This window comes from Equus asinus, chromosome 2 (genome assembly GCF_041296235.1).
Source record: "Equus asinus isolate D_3611 breed Donkey chromosome 2, EquAss-T2T_v2, whole genome shotgun sequence".
Classification (NCBI taxonomy): domain Eukaryota; kingdom Metazoa; phylum Chordata; class Mammalia; order Perissodactyla; family Equidae; genus Equus; species Equus asinus.
This window is the reverse complement of record NC_091791.1, coordinates 37,953,515-37,975,847: the sequence shown is the minus strand read 5'-3', so window position 1 is coordinate 37,975,847 and position 22,333 is coordinate 37,953,515. Positions and strand designations below refer to the sequence as shown.

At 34.7% G+C, this 22,333-nt stretch overlaps 1 protein-coding gene across 5 annotated transcripts in view; it reads left to right on the top strand.

Moving 5' to 3' along the window:
- Positions 1-21,175, top strand: part of PCGF5 (polycomb group ring finger 5) — a 118,747-nt gene extending 97,572 nt beyond the window's left edge. For 3 of the 5 annotated variants that reach the window (XM_070487290.1, XM_070487293.1, XM_044754359.2), the window contains 2 exons: positions 8,912-8,971; positions 15,510-21,175. In XM_070487290.1, coding sequence (XP_070343391.1) covers positions 8,912-8,971; positions 15,510-15,557 — 108 coding nt within the window. In that variant the 3' untranslated portion in view covers positions 15,558-21,175. The remainder of the gene's footprint in view (positions 1-8,911; positions 8,972-15,509) is intronic. The other 2 variants (XM_070487300.1, XM_070487298.1) reach the window with 1 other exon arrangement.
- Positions 21,176-22,333: the final 1,158 nt, after the last annotated feature.

The following is a 22,333-nucleotide window of genomic DNA, read 5'->3' as shown; positions in this document are numbered from 1 at the left end:
ATTCTGTTCATAATCTGATTATATGAATAAACATTAATTAAGACTGACTAGAAGCTTGGGCCAGATGACCTCCATGGTCCTTTCAGACGTTTAGATTCTGTGGTGTTTATGGTACAGTGTGTCATACTTTTAAACTCTGTGTAATTTTAACCTCTCTAAACTAGGTTTTATTACGTTCTCATGAAAATATAAATTATTTTAAAAACCAAAAAATTAAGATGTAACCTCAGACAAGCATAAATAATACGAAATCCAAATATAACGGGCATTGCCTTGTTACAATGGTTCAAAGACGTAGTTATATTGAATGTAAACATCTGTGGAACTACTATGAAACAGATCTCAAAAAATCATTGTTTATGTGTGTGCTTTTCAGTGGGTAGGAATTTGGCTATTTTTAGAAGAATGTCTTGATATGATATAATAATAGATGAAGCACCTACCTTCGTATGTGAGAATTTTTTTCTCCTTAAGTCCCACTCGAGTGAAGCCTTCCTGGGGAAGCTGAATTCTTAGGACCAGGAAGAAAACATTATGTTCTAGTATCTGCTACCAACTAGTTGTATGCCTTTGAAGAACTCATTCAACCTCTTTAGGGCTCTTCTTTTTTTTTTTTTAAAATCTAATTGTCTTTGTGTTTGGTAAATTACTACTAAATTACTACTACTTGCCTTTCTTGGACACTTTATAGGTTTCTAAATGGTTGTACATACATCACCCTCATTTAATCCTTCCCACCAAAATGTTTCAGGTACTAGGTGCAGATTACGGAGGTAGTCAGTTCTCTCTTACCCAGCACTGTTTGGGCCTAGGTATTGTGACTTTACACATAATATTACTGAAATAATTTTAGCTTTCTTTGACAGTTCATTGGGCATTTTGGTGTGTGTTAGTGCTTGAAACCATCGTTATGAATAGGTTTGCCTTAATGTTGAAGAGATGTAAATAGTCATCCACTGCAAGACCTTGACTAGCACGTCCTTCACAAGATCCCTTCCCAAAGGTTTTACACTGCCAGTTTTTTAATGTCAAAGCATGCAAGAGCTAGTTCATAGAAATTGTTATTAATAGACTAGCAGTTAACTCAGTCTTTACTACAATTATGTTTCTGATTACACATTTCTGAATAGTTTAAATTCCTTGGTTTTTTAAGGCACTTTTTAAACAAAACTCGGTTTAAAAAATGGTTCAGTACCTTATGACTTTTTTTTATTTCATTCAGGTAAAAACCAAAAAATAGAAAAATTACCTATTTTATATTTAGTGCAACAATAAAGTAATATATTAGCGTGTTTCATTTTTTCAGTGACACATGTTTTTGTTTTTTCTCCTCCAAACATGTTTGTTTTCTCTCTCAGCCTTCACAATTTCAATAGTTGCAAGATTAGTAGTTCCATTTTTCCATTTTCTCAGACCAAAATCCCTGAGAGCAGTCCTGATTAGTTTATTTTTCTTAAATCCATCCGTAGCAAATTCTGTGGCCTCTGCCATCAAAGGGCCATAATCAGAATCCAGTTATGTCTCAACACCTCTACTTCTGCCACTCTAGTGCAGGCCACTGTCACCGTTCTCCAGAATTTCTGTGAAAGTCTCCTGCCTGGGCTCCATGCTTCCACTCTTGCCGCCACCCGTCCCCCCTCCCCCATCCCATCTTCGCCCAGCACAGCAGCCAGAGTGATCCTCTTAAAACGAGTTAGAACATGTCTCGTCTCTGCTCTGAACTCTCCAGTAACATAGCACTTAGATAAAAGCCAAAGTCCTTCCAGGGACCTCTAGATACAGACCCCACACAGTTTTCCCCAGACGCCTGACTCTCTTCCTCTGGCCTCACTGGCCTCTGTTTCCTCTAATATGCCAGGCTTGCTCTTGCCTCCATAAGTATCCACCTAACTTGCTCCCTTTACCCCCTTCACTCAAAGAATTGTGCTTCTACACCACCTTCTCAGTGAGTCCTCTGACTCCCTTAATATTACAACCCCTCTCCCAATCTGGCACTCTTAATCCCTTTTCATGCCTGTTTTCCTGCCCTGTTTGTACTGTTTTCCATAGTATTCCGTACCATCTGACGTACTGTGCCCCTCATTTATGTTTATTGTTTATCTCCCAACGAAAATGTAACGTGAGGGATTATTATTCACTGCTGAGTCTCCAGCACCTAGAGCAATGCCTAGTGCAGATACTCAATAAATATTTGTTTGAAGAGTAAATTGAATGAAAGTTTTGTCTCTTATAAGGTGTTATGCAAACTAATCCTAAAGACCATTCCATTTATTTGAATCTCAATTTCTTGTTTTCTGTTAAGCAAATTTTAAATTTTTGCTCATGTTCCGGCTAATTATGAATTATTATAATATTAACTGATGAATTCTGACAGTTGGAGTGAATAGACAAATTAGCAATAAAACAATCATTTTTTGATTAAGCTCCTACTAGGGTGTTTCTTGCCATCGCATCCCTTCCCATCTCTACCCTCCATTGCCAGCAAGACGCCAGGACGTCTGCAAAGCGCACATCACGCTACCTGCTGGCACTGCTGACTGGCTCTGCCTTGGGCTGGGTCAGCTTATTTCCTAAACTAATGACGACCTTGTGGTTCTCTCACTTGCTCCTAGTACTTTTTTATATTAATTATTTTACTCCACCTGGGATTTGTTTATTTATACACACATACCTACAATAAGACTGACTTATTCTAAGATTTTATTGAAAAACCCATACTTTACCTCATTGTTTTGAGATGTCACCATTCTCTATGCATATGCATCTGTACATATATGTACACACACGTATATATACACAGATATATACATATACACACGCACAGATATATCTATATGTACACACACGTATATATACACATATATACATATACACACACAGATATATCTGTATGTACACACACGTATATATACACATATATACATATACACGCACAGATATATCTATATATATGTACACACACGTATATATACATATACACACACAGATATATCTATATATATGTACACACACGTATATATACATATACACACACAGATATATCTATATATATGTACACACACGTATATATACACATATATACATATACACACACAGATATATCTATATATATGTACACACACACGTATATATACACATATATACATATACACACACACAGATATATCTATATATATGTACACACACGTATATATACATATACACACGCACAGATATATCTATATATATGTACACACACGTATATATACACATATATACATATACACACACAGATATATCTATATATATGTACACACACACGTATATATACACATATATACATATACACACACACAGATATATCTATATATATGTACACACACGTATATATACATATACACACGCACAGATATATCTATATATATGTACACACACGTATATATACACATATATACATATACACACACAGATATATCTATATATATGTACACACACGTATATATACACATATATACATATACACACACACAGATATATCTATATATATGTACACACACGTATATATACACATATATACATATACACACACAGATATATCTATATATATGTACACACACACGTATATATACACATATATACATATACACACACACAGATATATCTATATATATGTACACACACGTATATATACATATACACACGCACAGATATATCTATATATATGTACACACACGTATATATACACATATATACATATACACACACACAGATATATCTATATATATGTACACACACGTATATATACACATATATACATATACACACACACAGATATATCTATATATATGTACACACACGTATATATACACATATATACATATACACACACACAGATATATCTATATATATGTACACACACGTATATATACACATATATACATATACACACACACAGATATATCTATATATATGTACACACACGTATATATACATATACACACACACAGATATATCTATATATATGTACACACACGTATATATACATATACACACACAGATATATCTATATATATGTACACACACGTATATATACACATATATACATATACACACACAGATATATCTATATATATGTACACACACGTATATATACACATATATACATATACACACACAGATATATCTATATATATGTACACACACGTATATATACACATATATACATATACACACACACAGATATATCTATATATATGTACACACACGTATATATACATATACACACACAGATATATCTATATATATGTACACACACGTATATATACACATATATACATATACACACACACAGATATATCTATATATATGTACACACACGTATATATACATATACACACACACAGATATATCTATATATATGTACACACACGTATATATACACATATATACATATACACACACAGATATATCTATATATATGTACACACACGTATATATACACATATATACATATACACGCACAGATATATCTATATATATGTACACACACGTATATATACATATACACACACAGATATATCTATATATATGTACACACACGTATATATACACATATATACATATACACGCACAGATATATCTATATATATGTACACACACGTATATATACATATACACACACAGATATATCTATATATATGTACACACACACGTATATATACACATATATACATATACACACACACAGATATATCTATATATATGTACACACACGTATATATACATATACACACGCACAGATATATCTATATATATGTACACACACGTATATATACACATATATACATATACACACACACAGATATATCTATATATATGTACACACACGTATATATACACATATATACATATACACACACAGATATATCTATATATATGTACACACACGTATATATACACATATATACATATACACACACAGATATATCTATATATATGTACACACACGTATATATACATATACACACACAGATATATCTATATATATGTACACACACGTATATATACACATATATACATATACACACACACAGATATATCTATATATATGTACACACACGTATATATACACATATATACATATACACACACAGATATATCTATATATATGTACACACACGTATATATACACATATATACATATACACACACACAGATATATCTATATATATGTACACACACGTATATATACACATATATACATATACACACACAGATATATCTATATACATGTACACACACACGTATATATACACATATATACATATACACACACAGATATATCTATATATCTATATCTATATATGTGTGTGCGTGTTCCTGGACATTCTATTTTGTTCTTCTGAGCCAGTGTTATCTCTACACCAGCATTACACATTATATAGCTTTTAAAATCTGATCACATAACACCCCTATCTAAAAACCCTTCAATTATCCATTTTCGTTGGGATAAGTTTGAAGTCCAAACTAACTTATAAGGCAAATAGTTTGGCCTTCTAGATTGCTTTATGATGTGTATTAGTATCCATTAGGGCAAAGCTCATTATTATTCTTTTTAAAATTGTATTGGCTAGTTTTACCCATTTATTTTTTCAGGTGAGTTTGAGAATGGGATTGTGATTGGCATTGTATTAAATTTCTAAGTTGAAACTAGAACTGGCATCTTTGTAGTTTTTTATTCTATTCAGTGCTGTGGGGTGTCTCCTCATATCTTCTGCTCTCTTCTATGTCTGTGAGTAAACTCTGTGGTTTTCTCCCCTCTTCATGTTGGATGCTGCCTCTGCCCCTCTGGGTCTTTTGCCTCAGGAAAGGCTGCTCCATGTTCAGATCACCTCTTTACCTTGTCCTGTTTCTACACTTTTAGGAAGAATCTCGGGGAAATCAATTTTGTCCCCATTTCTCAAGAGCAGTGACATTATCTCCCTGTGCCATACAGCACCTGTGCCACTCCTTTCCTTTATCCTGGGGCAGTTCCACTTTAGGCTCAGCCTGTTTTCTATGATCACTGCTCTTTTTGGATCCTTGTCTTTGTCGTGATGCATTTTTGAAAGATTTTTATCTTTAGTAATCAAATATCTGGTCAAACTTAGCTATCTCTTAGAAATTTTTCAGTTCATAACAGTATTCCCACCTCAAGACTTATACTCAAGATTGGCATTCATCTTTTGCTTATTAGTGGGAGAAAATGTACCCTTTTTTTTTAAAACCAGTGCTTCTCAAACTTTAATTCTAATATAAATCACCTGGGGATCTTGGTAAACTACATATTCTGATTCACTAGGTCTGGGGTGGGGCCCAAGATTCTGCACTTCTGACAAGCTCCCTGGGGATGCCCATGCATCTGACCTTTGGATCATCCTTTGAGTAATAGGATTTTAGGAGACATGATCCATGACCACTGGCTTGCCCTGTGGCTTCCACATCTATAAATTGAGGGTGTAGAATTACAGAATTAGATCTCAGTTTGGAAGGGACTTAGTTATCTAAACTAACCACCAAACTAGTGTATGGATCCTGTTTATAATATCCATACAGTGTTGATCACATTTTTTGAAACATAAATGGAATCATGTATTGTTCTGAAACTTCTTTCTCATTTGATAATATGTCTTGTAGAGAATCAATAAACTTTGAAATAATTCCTTGTAACAAGTTGATAGTATTCCATTTGTGTGACTGTAGCATAATTTGATTAGCATACTTCTTTGGTGGACATTTAGATTTTTTTCAACTTTATTGACATTACAAGCAATGCTGTATTCCAGTCCATATATCTTTTTGCACATTTGCAAGCATACTCATTGGCTAGATTCCAGATGTGAATTTACAAATAGTGTGCATGTTTTAAATTTTGATAGATGCTGACAAATTACCATCTAAAAAGGTTTTAGCAATTTATAATCATACTGATAATATATGAGAGTGCCGTTTTCTGACATCCTCACCAACACTGCGTATTATCTATTTTGTATTTCTTCTGTGAAATTTCTTTTCATATCCATTGCCTTCATTTTTTTTTTTAGTTGTGATGTTTGTCTTTTTCTTATTGACTTCTGGGAGTTCTTTATGTATTCTGGATATTAATCTTTTGTTGTATATGTTGCACCTATTTCCTCCCAGTTGTGTCTTGCTTCCTAGTTTTCCCTCAGTTTTTTGATCCTTAAAATTTGGGTAACAATACCTATCTTGAAAATTTTTAGTAAGAATTAATGAAATATTATATAAGTACTTAACATAGTGCCTGACATAATAAATGTTAGTTATTTTATTAATAGCTTATGTATGTTAGCTTTTATTATTATTATAATTCTCTCCTCCCACACTTAGTCTCATCCCTAAAGGCTTACTGTTAATATCTTTCTATTCAGCCTCAGCTTTCATCACGAATTCCTGGGTATGCTCACCTTTTCCTGGGTATGCTGAGTACCCGCTCTCGATACAGCCCCTCTTTCCCAGATGATCCTGGTTGGTTTTAGCTCTTTCAGCAGCCCCTGCAAGTCCATACCTAAAATTACTGCACCACGTCTGTTTTGCTTTGCTTTATTTGCATTATCAAGCAATTTTAGGAAAAGCAAGCAAACGTCTGTCTTGACTGATACCAAAGAGATTAACAGGAAAAGAAAATAATCACTTACTGAAATTGCCTTTTTCCACCTTAACCCTTTACTCTTGTTAAATGCTACTTGGGACTTGCATAGTTAGGCAAAGTCTCACAGGCCGGAGCTTGGGGCCTCTTCAGAGAGAAAGGGTGCAAGGATAGCAGTGCTAGGCTTGTCTTATAGCATGTTGATGAACCCTGTACAGAAATTCAGACACTGACTTCTACGGAAAAAATTGCAAGTCTTTTGGGGAAGTGGAAAATTACTGAAATTTTATTTAAAAAGCTGTCAATATATTTGTTTCAGTGATTGCTTACTTAAATATTCTTTCAAAGTATATCTTTTTAAAAGCTGCTCTGGGATGTTAGATTTATCCTGGTTAATTTACACCTCACATATTTTTTATGTATTTTTTTTCATTTTGAAGTGGCATGCAATGTTGAATTCATATAATTGCAAAGTATATAGTTTATGTTTTATAATCCTATTACAATTAAAATAATTTTATGGTTAATAAGTATTTAGCATGATATTGAAAAAGATTTGGAAATGATTTTTAATATGAATGGTTAAACTGTTAAAAGTTAGTGAATTTACAAATAATCTACTCAGTAGTTTTAAAATACGTTCATTCATTGATTTACTCATAAAACATTTTTTGAGTGGGTGCCGTGTACCAGTTCTGGGCCTTAGCTATTAAGACTGCAAATGTGAAGAACATATAGACTCAGGGTGCTCACAATCTGATGCTGTTTAAGGAGATACAGAGACTAAGAACCTAATCTGAGCAATGTACAGAACGTAATCTAAAAGACGATGGATCCCTCCCAGGTTGAGGCGGGTGCCGTGCCCCTCTCAGAGCTCGGAGCTCCTAACACTGTTACTTTCAGGGGTGGTTGAAGAGGGGATCTAGGAGAGATTAGCACAGAAAGGGATGGAAGAAAGAGGGTGCCCTCCGTGATTGAAGAGGTGAGGGTTTTCCCAAGGAGTTCATATTTGAAGAGGAGAAGGAAAGGATAGGCCACCATTTTGATAAATATTTGCAGAATATTAACAAAACTCATATACTAAAATTATTTCAAGCTAAATTTTACGAGTTGCTAAGTTATTAAAATCTCTTTCTTCCCCAAAAACAACTACCATATTTTGGAAAGTGTTTACTGAAAATTAATCATGTTGACTCATGTTTGACGTTAAAATATTTTAAATAATCAGTTTTAAATATGTATCCAGTTGTGGATGCCTCTTATCTGATGAGTTCATCTCCTCCGCAGTTTCGGTGTCTGAACTGCTCAGCTTCGCAAGTCTGCTCTCAGGATGGCCCTTTATATCAGGTAAGAGGCACTCACGACGGTACATATGACCCTAATGATGCCCACCATCATGGGGATTGCTTCATCCCAGACTCAAGTTCCAATGACATGTAACTTTGCAAAACTAGTATTTATTTGAGCTACAAAACTTCATCTTTTCTAGTCCCCAAAGTTTCCCACTATTTTAGTTGTCTTGAATTATCTATTTAATTTTACTGAACTAAAAATGAAATTATAAATGTTAAGACCATTATTTGTGAGTCAGGAATTGTTAATAATTATCAGTTTCAGCCCTTGAGAAATCTCTGCTCCTTACCGAACACTTCTTTGTATAAGTGTTTTGTTTTTTTTTAATTAATCATTCACCCACAAGTGAAAGGTAAAATATGCCCGACTAGGTGAAGCTAACTTACGGCAATAGCTCACTGTAATTGTGAGCTTGCTTAATAGGCCCTGCCCTGTGCACTTGAATGGGGTTAATTACTCTTTTAATACAGAAATGAGTTAAGTGAACTAACTTAATAATGCACCCAGAAAACTTGAACATGGATCTGAGGAAAGTTTATCTAATAAAAATATGTTGTAAATGTTCAAAAACAGGAGAGACTAAGTGTAGTATAGTAAGGATTACTCTTGAGTACAGAGATGATCTGTGATCAACCTTAATCCATATATTAATTATAGCAGTTCTTAAAAATCTGCATTGTTCTTTTATCCCAGAAATTAGCCTTCATCCTTGTTTCCTTGAAGCCAAGAAAAGAGAATTGTAATCATATAACTAATAACTAGCAAACTTACTCCAAAGTTGCAGTTTTAGGGTTGGGGTGAACACGCAAATGAATGTGTGCTAAGTATTAAAAGAACCACTTCAGATCATTAATCAAAAATGTTAAATTAGCAGTTTACCCAGAATTCCCCTCAGTCTTATTGTCAGTGCTGTGATATGGACATCCCCACACCCGTCATTAAAATGTGTGCTTTTTAATATACACTGGTTAAGTCCTGATTTTTTTAGCAATGGAGTAAGCAAATTTAACAATTTTAAAGGCCGAGAGAAAATCATTCAGGGAAAAAAAAGTCATCCTCTTTACATTATGCAGTTAAGGGTGAGGAGTGAGTAAATAATTTAACTGAGCTGGTGAGATTTGTATGTATCTGAAGTGTTTAGATGTTTCATGCTTTTAGCCTCACAGCTGGTTTGGGGATAATGAATTGTAATGCTTCCCTTGCCTTTAGCTGTAACTCATTTGTACATGGTTCTTTGCTTTTGCTCTTGGCACTGATGTCTGCTTATTTCCTTAGAAATAAAGATGTTCTTAAACTCTTATCTAAAGTATTAGAGAACAACTGGAATAAGGCCAAATTTTCAAAAATCCACACAAATTTTCCTTTCTTTCTTCAACACTTCATTATAGATTACAGTCCTGTCAGAAAGTTGAACTTGTCATTGATAAGATGCACCTTTAGTCAAAAATTACCTAGAAAATTTTGAGGAAAAAATTAACACTTTTTTATTATAAGAAAATATTATGTATATAATGCTATTAACTTTTAAATTTTGTGAAAATTCCCAGAAATGGACAGTTTTCTAGGAAAATACCAATGGAATAAAATTTACCCAAGAAGAAAGAAAACTTAAATCACTGCGTCAGGAAGGACATAAAAAAAAATTACTAAAGAATTACTTCCCTTTTTCAAAGGATACCTAAATAGTTTTGTGGTCACATTCTCTCAAACTTTCAAGGAATAGATCATTCCTATTGCAAATTGTTTTAAATTATTGAAAAAGATGGAATTCTTCCAAATCCATTTTACAAAGGTAACATAATCTTGATAGCAAAAACTGACTCCAATTAGAGAACTAGTATCAAATCTCATTTTGAACATAAATACAAAGAAATAATATACTAAAAGAATAATAAACCAAGACCAAATAGTATTTTTATCAGAAATGCAAGAATGGCTTAATATTGGGGGGAGGGAAGTTATACATATATATATATATATATAATATATTAGAAACATTTTATACACACACACTAAGTCAAATAAAAATCATCAGTAGATGCTGAAAGGGCATTTGATAAACTTTAATGTTAAGTCCTAATTTTTCCTACCAGCTTATTTTGAAAATTTTCAAAACAAAAAAGTTGAAAGAACAATACAAAGGAAGATTTTTTACTTTTACTTACAGTTACCAGTTAACATTTTGCTACATATTCCGCTTCCTCTTTCCCTCTCTTCCTCTTCCCCTCTCCTAATCTTACTAATCTCTTTGTAAATGTATCTATTGTTTCTTTGTGTAACTATGGGAAAGTAAATTGCAAGAATCAGGACAGTTGACCACTAAGTCCTTCAGCATATATTTCCTAAGATCAAAGACCTTCTCATATATAACCAAAACACCACGTCACGCACCAGAACTTTAAATAGGATATTAAATATTATAGAGAGATCAATTATCCCCTTAATTAAATTATGAAGCTTAACATAGTTCCAAACACACTTTTACCAGATTCTTATTTAACTGGACAAAGTCGGTCATTCTAAAGTTCATCAGGAAATATGAACTAGTGCTCCTGGTCAGCCACATTTTTAAACGAGTAGTTGGGGGCACGTGCACTGCCACATACAAAATGTATTCTAAAGCTGAAGTAATTAAAATAGGGTTCTAACTTAAACAAAGACTTGTCAATAAAAAGAATAGCTCAGGAACAGACTCTAGTATGTGTGAATCTACAAAGAGTATTTCAAATCAGTGGAGGAAAAAAATATTCGTTTAACAAACATCCATTGAGTGCTTAGCTGTGCACTGGGCACTTTGTTAGGCCCAGGGGACACAGAAGTAAAAATGAACAAAATTCTTTGCCCTCATGGAGCTTACACTCTAATGATGGTAACAGGAGAAAAATGAGTAAAATGTGTAGTGCTAGAAGAAAAATTAAAGTAATTAGAGTATTTTAGATAAGTAGCCAAGGGAAAACCTCTTTGAGGTGGTGATTTTTGATCAAAAAGAAGTGAGAGAAATAGCACGTGTCTATCAGGAGTAGGCGCTCCAGGCGGAGGGGACACGATGCAAAGATCCGAGGAGTGGTCCTGTCTCGTTGTTTGTGGACTGCTGGAAGAGACAGGAGTTGGCGGGGGAGTTGGTGAACTCAGAGCATAGACGTTGGGGCTGGGTGTGATCTGGTAGGTCTGTTTTCAGTAAACTGTACTGAGACTACTGGGGTAGTGAAGGGGGGGGTTTCAATCCATACCTCACATTATATGAGTTCTCGTGGCTCACAAAGGGAAATGTTAAAAATCATACCAGCTGGGCCGGCCCGGCTGCACAGCGGTTAAGTTCGCATGTTCCGCTTCGGCGGCCTGGGGTTCACTGGTTCCAATCCCGGGTGTGAAACTGGCACCACGTGTCAAGCCATGCTGTGGTGGACGTCCCACACATAAAATAGAGGAAAATGGGCACGGATGTTAGCTCAGGGCCAGTCTTCCTCAGCAAAAAGAGGAGGATTGGCGGCAGATGTTAGCTCAGGGCTAATCTTCCTCAAAAAAGAAAGAAGAAAACATAGTTGAATAATCTCAAAGTGGGAATGGCCTTTCTCACTGTGTATGTAAAAGGGAAAAGAAGACAAACTGAGTTGACCGTTAATATTGAAAAGTACATAGCAAAAATACCATAACTAAGGAAATGTTTGCAATGTATGACAGGACGGTTTAATGTCCTTAATGCATAAGAATTCATACAAATCTCTAAGACAAAGTTCAACTTTCCATAGAAAAATCAGCAAAAGACGTGATTAAGCAAGTCACAAAAGAAGGAAACAAAACTGGCTAATAAGCATACAAAAATGGTTAACTTCTTTAGAAGTCAAGAAATGAAAGAAGAAATAAAACACTATTTCATGCTTATTAAATTGCCATATTAAGAGGGAAGAAAGGATAGTACTCATTATTGATGAGGTTATTGATGAGGCTATTGAAGAATGAGCATTTATATTTCCTTTGGAGTAAAAATAGAACTTTTTAAAAGTCCAGTGTGACAGTATTTATCAAAAAGCCTTTTAAAATGTGTTTGCTGTTGGGACCAGCAGTTCCACTTCTAGGAACCAACCCTGGGAGGGGTGGGGAGTGGAGAATAGATCATTGGGTGAAGATTATTTGTAATAGCAAAAAAAAAAAAAAAGAAAGAAAAAGAAAGAAACTAAAATACACTGCAAAAGATTTATTAACAACTTATGATTCATTTCTATACATTATATACAGCCTTTAAAAATAATGTTGGGCCATATTAAATAGTATAGAAATAAATTTATGGAATTTTTAAATGGATAAAAGTATTTACCAAGCAATATGTGTAGCTGATTCCAGTTTTGAAAAAAAATACGTACATAGACAAAAAGACTAGAAGGACATACACTAAAATGATTATGGTGGTTAACTTTGGATGGTGGGATTTAAATGATTTTTCTTTTTTTCTTGGTGCTTTTCTGTATTTTCCAAATCTACAGTAAAACCAACTTACCTTTGCTTTTTAAGAAAAACTGTACATCAGTCAGTGTTACCATTTTCTAAAGTTATCACATTTGAAATATATACTTTATATACTTTAGAATTATCTGTTCTTTATTTTAGTACATGATGAGACTGAGGACTGGGAACTCACAAAATGCGGGTCCATTCAGTGCACTCACTCAACACTCAGAGGAGTGAGATGCCGTATTTCATTATAGTGAGTGCACTGCCATTTTATCTCAGAAAGCAGGCTGAAACCCAAATAGAACTTAAAGTTATCTTCACAATTTCCAGTATTGTAACTCATTCCAATAAAATTATTAAACTTTATATGTATCATAGAACAAACACAAATAATTACTTGGAGGGGAAAACAAAACCATTTTCAGCCAAAAACTGGGGAATCCCAACCAATGATAACCAAGCCATTTTGCCTTGCTCACTACCTTCATCCTAGTAGAACTGGTGATGGATTCTTGTCTATATCATGAATGGATTATAGAAGGAGTGACTTAATTATTTTCAGAAAGTGTGCAGATTCAGCAGAGTTAGGAATGAAAAGCAAAGCTGGAAAGATTGTTATCCTGCAGAGCACGCCGTGGGCTGGGGTTGGGTAGAAAGGAAATGAGTGAAATTAGGGTGGACTGTCTAGGTAACAGTCTCGAAATCTGGCTGAGCTCTGGAAAACCCAGGGAGTTTTGTAAAATACAGGTTTCTGTGCTACATTCCCAGATACTCTGATTCACAGGGAACACAATAAAGTTTAAAATAAAAAACAAGTAAACAAAATTTCAACCAAAATAGATTTAGACCATGGAAACCCTGAGAGACTGAGAATTTTAATCCAGCCCTTAGAAAACTGGCAGTGACATCACCTACTTCTTCAACTGGAAGAGCAAGACGTAGGGATTTTCATTCCTACCCTCCAGTCCCTTCCTGAGCTGAAGGAAGAGAGACTTCAACACTGGGTCTCCTCCGTTTGATATGTAACTTAGCTGTGATAGTACAGAAACGGTTATTTTCAGTCTATCCCTCTCGTCTATGTGAAAGCATACACAGTTCTCTGTACTGGATTTTTGTGTTCACCCTCACTAAGATGAAGGGGAAACAGTCAGCGGCCACTTCAGCCCTTTCTTGGTTTCATGAAAATAGCTCCTCAAAATTTCATTTTAAAAAAGGAAATCTGCAGCTTTAAGAAAAGGAAAACCAGTAGTTCCCCAGACCCTTTCTGACTTTGTGATGTTAGGGTTCTATGTGATATGATAAAATAGAGGGTAAAAACAGATGCAGAAGTAGTCGTGTGGCATACACCTTTTATCCGCAGAAGCTGTTTCCTCCCCAGTACCGTTTGTTGATGTCTGTTACCTTTTCTGCATAAAGCAACATGAAGGACGATCTGAACCATTCAGTTATATAATAGTCAAATCAAATATTTAATAGTGCTAACTGACTGTTGAAAGGAGGCAGTAACCTACATGTTTCATGTAACTATTAGCTACTTGCTTTTCAACATTTTTTAAAGGACCATTAAAATAAATTTTAAATGCTACAAAGAAAAATAGTGTCAAACTTACTAAAAACTGTGATTTGTGAAAACCTCTCCAGTTTCATAAATTCATAGCAGGAGGTCTCTGTTAATTTGTGACTCAGTGGGCCCTCACACACAGCAGCTCTCATGGAATCCAGCCTGCAGACCTGTCTTGTTCAGCCTCACAGGGTTAATGATTGAAATACCATTAAGCATTCAGTCCTCCACAGGCCCTGCATCTAAGTGTTATATTAGTACTATTCACATGTGCAACCAGTATGACATCTTTAGGCCTTTGAACTTGACCTTTGTTGCACAGAATGGAAAACTTGACTGAGTCTAGAAAAATAATGGCAATTTAAAAATAGTGTTTTAATAATATTTACAATCTTAATTGTCATAATCATTAGTACCAGAAAACATTGTAAATTATAATCCCAGATTCTTAAAGCCTTTATATGTTATCTGTGTTGTTTGATATAAACACAGACTTATTCATCATCTGTTTTTATTTTATAGTCATACCCCATGGTATTGCAGTATCGACCGAGAATTGATTTTGGTTAGACCAAGGGCCCTAGATGCCACTGAGATGAATCCTGCGCTGTTTGTTGACTCATCGGCAGATTGCACAGGGACCGGTGTGTGGACCAGAGGGACACAACCAGATTTCTCAGCATGCAAATAAGGCCATTGTCTGTCTCTAAATTGTCAGTTGCATTTATGTTGTTTCTATTAAGAGCAAACCAAGTGCCATTCTGCTACTGAACCATCCGCATAAGGTATCTGTGGTGTCTCACAGTGTACAATACACGTCACGGTGGAAACAAGTTAGCTGTGCAGCCATGATTCGGCCTTTGGAGTATTTTGCTTGCCTGTTCCAAGATTGTTCTAATGTTTAATTACACTAGTAATATGGCTCAATCTTTGTGGTGTTGCAGTTTTTACATACTTACTGTTTTATTAATTCTTGTTTAAATAGAGTACTGTACAAGAAACTAATAATTATTATATCTCGAAATTATTTTGTATGGGAAGTGTATCTAGAAAAGTGGTTTTTGAGCCACTGTCCTGTTCTTGGTAAGCTTTTTGTGTGCAAAATAGTTCACTCTTGAGTGTGCAAGTCCTTTTGGGAAGAATTCCAATTATTCTTTAACATTAGAGCACATTATAATTGTAGACATTTTGTCATATGTCTGTGTAGTCTACCAATTGCACAAGGAAGGCAGATTAGCCCTCCAGATCAAAAACATATGTGACTTCTTAGAGAGCTGAAGTTAGATTCACAACCATTCAAAATGTTGGCAGCTGATCACATTTACTTCTAACAAAATTAATGTGTAAGTAAGGTTAATCTTCTTTCATAATGCCTTATGACAAGCGGGTGCTGCTTCATGAAATGTCATTGTATGCCCATTTTATGTGTGCATCATTTTATTGTCACCCTCATTCAATGAGTACATGGTTTCTCTTTTTAAGTTGGCCTTAGGTGTGTGTCATTTGGCATGCAGAGGATTTTGATGATTTTAAAGATTAGGATTTTTAGAGCAGATAACATTAGCCGTTTTATGTATTTCAAAAATTTCAAAGCAATTGTAGATTAAAATTGTCACCTATCACATTTCCAAACCATATGCATAAAATAGAATAAATGCAGTGTAGTAGATAAATACGCTAACCAAAATTAATGGTTTGAGGATATTTCATTTTAGATCCTGTAGTAATCAGGGGGAATGGGATTACCGTTTTATACATAAATTCCGTTGAGGTCTGAGCTGTGACAGTGTCTCTGATTTGGCGGTTCTGTGAAGTCTTCCATTCATTTTGAGATTAGTCTGCAAGTCAAAGAATGTCTTATCTTAAATTATATGAAGAACTTCATTTTAAACCTTTTAAAATTTACACTTGTTTTAAAAAATCTTCTTTGAAAATTAAGTTTTATTAATTGCTTCAAAATAAGTTAGCCTCAAACTTAGGAAAAAATCTTGAGTGTTAGGAAAAATATTTGTTTTAGAAGTCTGACGAGCACAATCTGTGTGTTACACACATGGTTTTTATACTGTATACATGTAGACGTGCTACATTTTCCAGTAAAATGTATCACAAATTAATGCCTTCTGAATCTCAAAATGTACAACTCTAAGAAACAGTACAAAATACAGCTAAATTTTGATGCATTTCACAATATAAAAGGCTGAAACTTCATAATTATCTTTTCCGTCTATCTTTGTTTCAAGTAAAAATGTTTATATTAAAGTTTTCTGTTGTTTTTATTCTGACTTGTGAAAAAGGTTATGGCAATACTTTCTTGTTTCATTTTGTTAGATTGTGTTTGTGCTCGCAAGGGCTCATAAGCAGAATTTCAAAGGCAGATTTTTGTGAACTCTTTAAATGGTTGGAACAGACCATTACACTCAACCAAAAACTGAATTTACTCTAACTACAGAAATTATTTTGTCATGCTGTGAAATACAATTCCCTGACATCCCTAACAAACTGTAAAATTTATTATAAATTTGTCACATCAAGGTCAGTAATTAAAATAATCTTTTACATACGGAAGTTAATTTTAATTAACTTAACTCAGATTGAATTGAGAGTGCATTTTAAAAACCACAAATGAGACCTGGATGTTTTTGGGTCCCCAGCCAAAACGTACAGCCTTAAATGAGTTTTATATTCAAGATCTCTCTAAATTTGGCCTGTTGCCTCATCATATGTAATTTCATTATTTTCCAAGGAAATATATAGGAAGCAGTTATGGAATTGAGAATAGTTTTATATAAAATTCCTTTATTAATGTTAATGTATTAACATTTTTACTGAAATGCAATGGAATATGTGCCAAAATGTGAAAACTTACATAGAGAAGGGCATCAGTTGTCATTTGGGGAAAGGTACACATTTTATGATGGTCCTGAGTAATCCGGTGTTACTATTAGAACCACAGACTTCTTCAACCAACCTCTTTTGGTGTATTCAACTATCATTTTCTAAGTATGGGACTACTTTCGTGTCGAGAAATACACTAAATCCCCAGGTAATTATTCCCTAAGTCAGGATGTGGAATTTGTAAGAAACCAGGTATAGAAAAAATATACAGGCAACTTTTGTGGTTAGCTTTATAAACTTAGGGTGCTAATAAAACATTCTTTATCTCAATAACCTATGGGAATAATCCTCTGAATCTGCAAAATTGGAGAATAAAAATAAAATAAAGTTTTTCTTTAGCCTATTGTTCTTAAGGAATACACTGAAAGACCTTTACTTCCATAAAAGATTTTGTAATCTGTTTTCTCTGCCTTGGATATCATAGATGTAAATGGATCAAGGAACTTTGGATATAAACGCCACCTGTGGTTTATACTCATCACCTTAACTGAAGTCATCAATAAAAAAATAAACTAAAAGACTCATTAACGAGGCGATAATTAGGTCATTCATTCTGGGGTGCAGGTACCTTGGGTAATATCTTTTAACTACTTTTAGAAAAGTATATTATGTCTTTATTCATGGAAAATCTGTCCCATACTAATATGCAACATTTTATAAATTTAATGAGTTTGCTCAACTATATTATACACTCAAGTGGAATCTAAATTTAAATGATTCTTTAAGGGGAAAAAAGTGTGTTATATACTATTGTGAACTGTTCAGCTTTATTGAAATATTTAAGAGAAAGTGCCTCATTGCTAAAGTGCATTTCTGTTTTAGATTTATTGCATACATTGAGTTATCTGTACCTGTCTCTTATGAATGGTTTCGTATCTAAATAGGCACTCATAAGAGTAATCTCTTTTTGAAAGATTTTCATAAGAAAATAGATATCGCCAAAGATATTTTACTGTTAATAACCATGTTGGAGAGACAGTTTTAACAGTTTGGAAGTTGGAAATTTTTAGATTGCAATTTAATTTTATATAGTTAGGCAATAACCTTGATTAATAGCAAAACTTCACCAAAGAAAGGCTTTAAACTGAATTATCACAGATCAGTCAAATGCAGGTTTGTCTTGCAATAATCAGAGTACAGTTCCTTTCAAATATGTTCCTTGTTTTTCAGAACCATCTGACAGATTTTAGGAAATCCTCAAAGGTGAGAGAGATAAACACAACAAATAGCCTCCTTCTGGATGAAAAGTGCGAGAAATACATACTTTGAGAAGAAAATTGAAATTGAGGTTTTAAATTCTAATTTGAGAAGCTTTTTATTCCATGGAGGCAGTATAAACTAAAATTATGCTTATTTAGTTTCCTGAGTTCTCTGTAATATGGGAAATTTTGTTAAAGACAGACCTTGGGAAAAGTGCCGACATGCTTACTTGTATAGAAAATAGTATATTCTATTGGACTTACATAAGTAAGTGCTTTTTCTGTAATTAAAACAAAATTTTCATGAAAGCCTGTTTTTCTTCCCTTAAAAAGTAACTCTTTGTCTTGTTTCTCAGCAATGGCTTTATTGTCATTAGCATTTAGCCATACAGCCAAATCTGGCAAAATGGGTCCCAGATCAAGAGCATATACATCAAGTTAAGCACTCTCCCTACACCGTTCCCTTTGGGCGCTCCTGGAGTGGGCACCTTAAAGGTGAAGCGCATGTTGTGAAGTCTTTATGATAGACCACTAGGTGAGCCTCCTTGCGTAGGATAAAACTCTGTGACATGCTCTGGTTTATCAGAAGGAAGTTTTCAGCAGGCTGTTTTATACCAGTAAGACGTTGGTTGGTTGTAGGAATTAGAAAAATGAATGAGTTTGCCATACTTTAATTTTCTGGATTAGAAACACAAAAACATGAAATGCTATTATTATTTTAAGATATATATCCCTACAATAAGGAGCATAACATGTCCCAGATCTAGTTTATGAAAAATTGAAAGATACACTAGAGACTCAGAAACCCTTTCAAAGCACAAAATAACCAGCTGTTTCTGGATTTGCTTGATGGGCCTAGTTCACTAGTATTTTAATGGAAAAACATCAGATTGAAAATTCATTAAAATGTGTTTAAATATACATTACAGGGTTTTCATAATTTTCTTTTTCTTAAAGCAATGGCATTTTCCCAAAAATTTAAAGTGATTCTCTTCCTAGTGTAATGTAGTTTTCACAAATGGTGTGTTTACTTGCTGTCCTTACTATATTTTCAAATAGAATCAAAATGCTTGAGCACTTCCTTTTCAGAAAGTTATGAAATTAAACTTATTATTTTAAATGCTCACTAAAATGTGTCTGTACTCATTATGCCTTTTCTAGGATTCAAAACCAAGACATTGTTCAGAAATGCTTTTTAATTTTAATTATCTTTAAATCTAGAGTCAAGCAAAACAGATATACGTTAAATACCGGTCTAGTTTTCTTCCATCTCTCAGAGCTTCATGGAATAAGAAACTGATCTAGTACAAGTGAATATTGGACATTTCTGGGCAATGTGGAGATAGTAAACAGATCATTTCTCCGTAGACTTCCCATCAGTCCACTGGCACAGGAGTTCTACACATTAAAAGTGTAATGGGATCAGCCTAACATTGTTTGGGGTCGGTTTTCTTTTGCTGTATTTTTTAGAACGGGGTTGGGGGCCTAAGTGTCCTTATGAAGCTGTGGTCCACGACAAGAGCTTGTGGGGGGAGCGCCAGTCTTCTGCGTTCCTGCATCTGGCAACACAACAGCAAGCATCCGTTTTTAATAGAGTCGCCCTCACATTAAATAAAACCATCATAGAGTATATTGTACAGTTATGTTGCTAATTTTCCTTTGAAATATAAAATATTTTAAGCTTTTTTTGTCAAAAGTGGTAACATCTTAATACAAATAAAAACCTTTTTGTGGTTGTAAGATTTAGCTTATAAATCATTCAAATTGAAGTGAAAGAATTACCAGGTCATTGTTAATGACTTAGTCTATTAAGAATATATGTATTTTTGTAAAGGAAAAGCACTTGTAGATATTTAATCAGTACAAGATATATGTCTGTTTTGCAGAAATAAAATGCTGCTTAGAGATTCTCTTTAAATGTTTTTTATTTTTGTGCTCAAATGTATTTTCTGTTGATCTGTGGAATGTTCTGTACAAAGCTGTATGGTTGTACTGTTGGGCTAGATACTTTTGTTTTTTAAAATCTGGACTTAGCCAAGTATATTTGACCATGTTAAAAACAGTATCTTTGTTATTAAAAATTTGATTGCATAATTTGCTGTCTCCTGTGATCCTTAATATTAGTAGTTACAGATTGCAGCCTCTATTAAAGTGTCTCTGTTAAGTACTGCTGTAGCAAATTTTAGTGAAGTTTTTGACTATTTGAGATCAACCATTTTCTGAAGATTCTTGAGCTGTTTAGTTAAGATGGCAGACTGCCCCTCAAATAATACTCGAGGTGGACACACACACACTTTAGAACAATTTCTCATTTTGTTAATCAAATCCAAATAATCTTTTGAAAGTAATTGGGTATCAAAGAAAGGCCCAAGTGAGTTGAAAGAAAGATTGCTTCCTCCAGCCAGTTACATAACAGCCTTGTATTAGTAAGACTTTTCATGTACACTTGCCGCAGGAATTCTGGTTCAGCTAAAGTAGGACATTCAAGTCAGGAAAGCTCTGCCCCATTATGACTTTGATGCCTGAAGCTTTGCTTTATGTTAGTGATACCACGGAGGTGGCTAGAAACCCCAGGCATTCAGTGAGAGATGGAAAGCAGCATTTCTGAGCAGGATTTGACTCCTTCCATCTTTTAGCTTCATCTTCAAGGCTGCTGCAGAGTGGGAAAGAATATGGAGGTCTGTGCATGGGAAGTGCTCAGAAATGTAGCACACGTTACTTTTATCACATGGCGTTGGCCAAAACTTACATGGCCTCACTTACCTGAGGTGAAGGGCTCAGGGAAGGCTGGAAGACATAGTCAAGCCATGCCCCAAGGAGAAGAAAACCAGTTTTGTGACCTGCTAATCAATCTGCCACAGCTCCACTTGAGAAAATGGGTCACAGTTTACCCAGTTCTTAGAAGAGTTTTTTCAACACGGGCTCAGCGGTGATCTTTTCACTGGTTTAGAAAGGTATGGAGGAGTCGCACTCCAGCTAGGCCTGAGAAGCTGGGGAGCTGGCCTCTGCTTTTTATGTGGCTGGGGAATTTGCAGGCAGTGTTTTGCTGGAAGCCACATAGAACCCTGCTTGACACCCAAAACTCTGCCATGGGATTTGGGGTGCCAGAAGTGCCACAGTAACAATCAAATGAAGAATCATGCCCAGAAAGGACAAAGAGGCACCAAATGGTCACCAGCTCCCACCAGCGGAAGCCCCCTTCCTCCAAAGCCCAGTCCAGATCCCATCAACTCCAGCAGGTTTATCCCGACC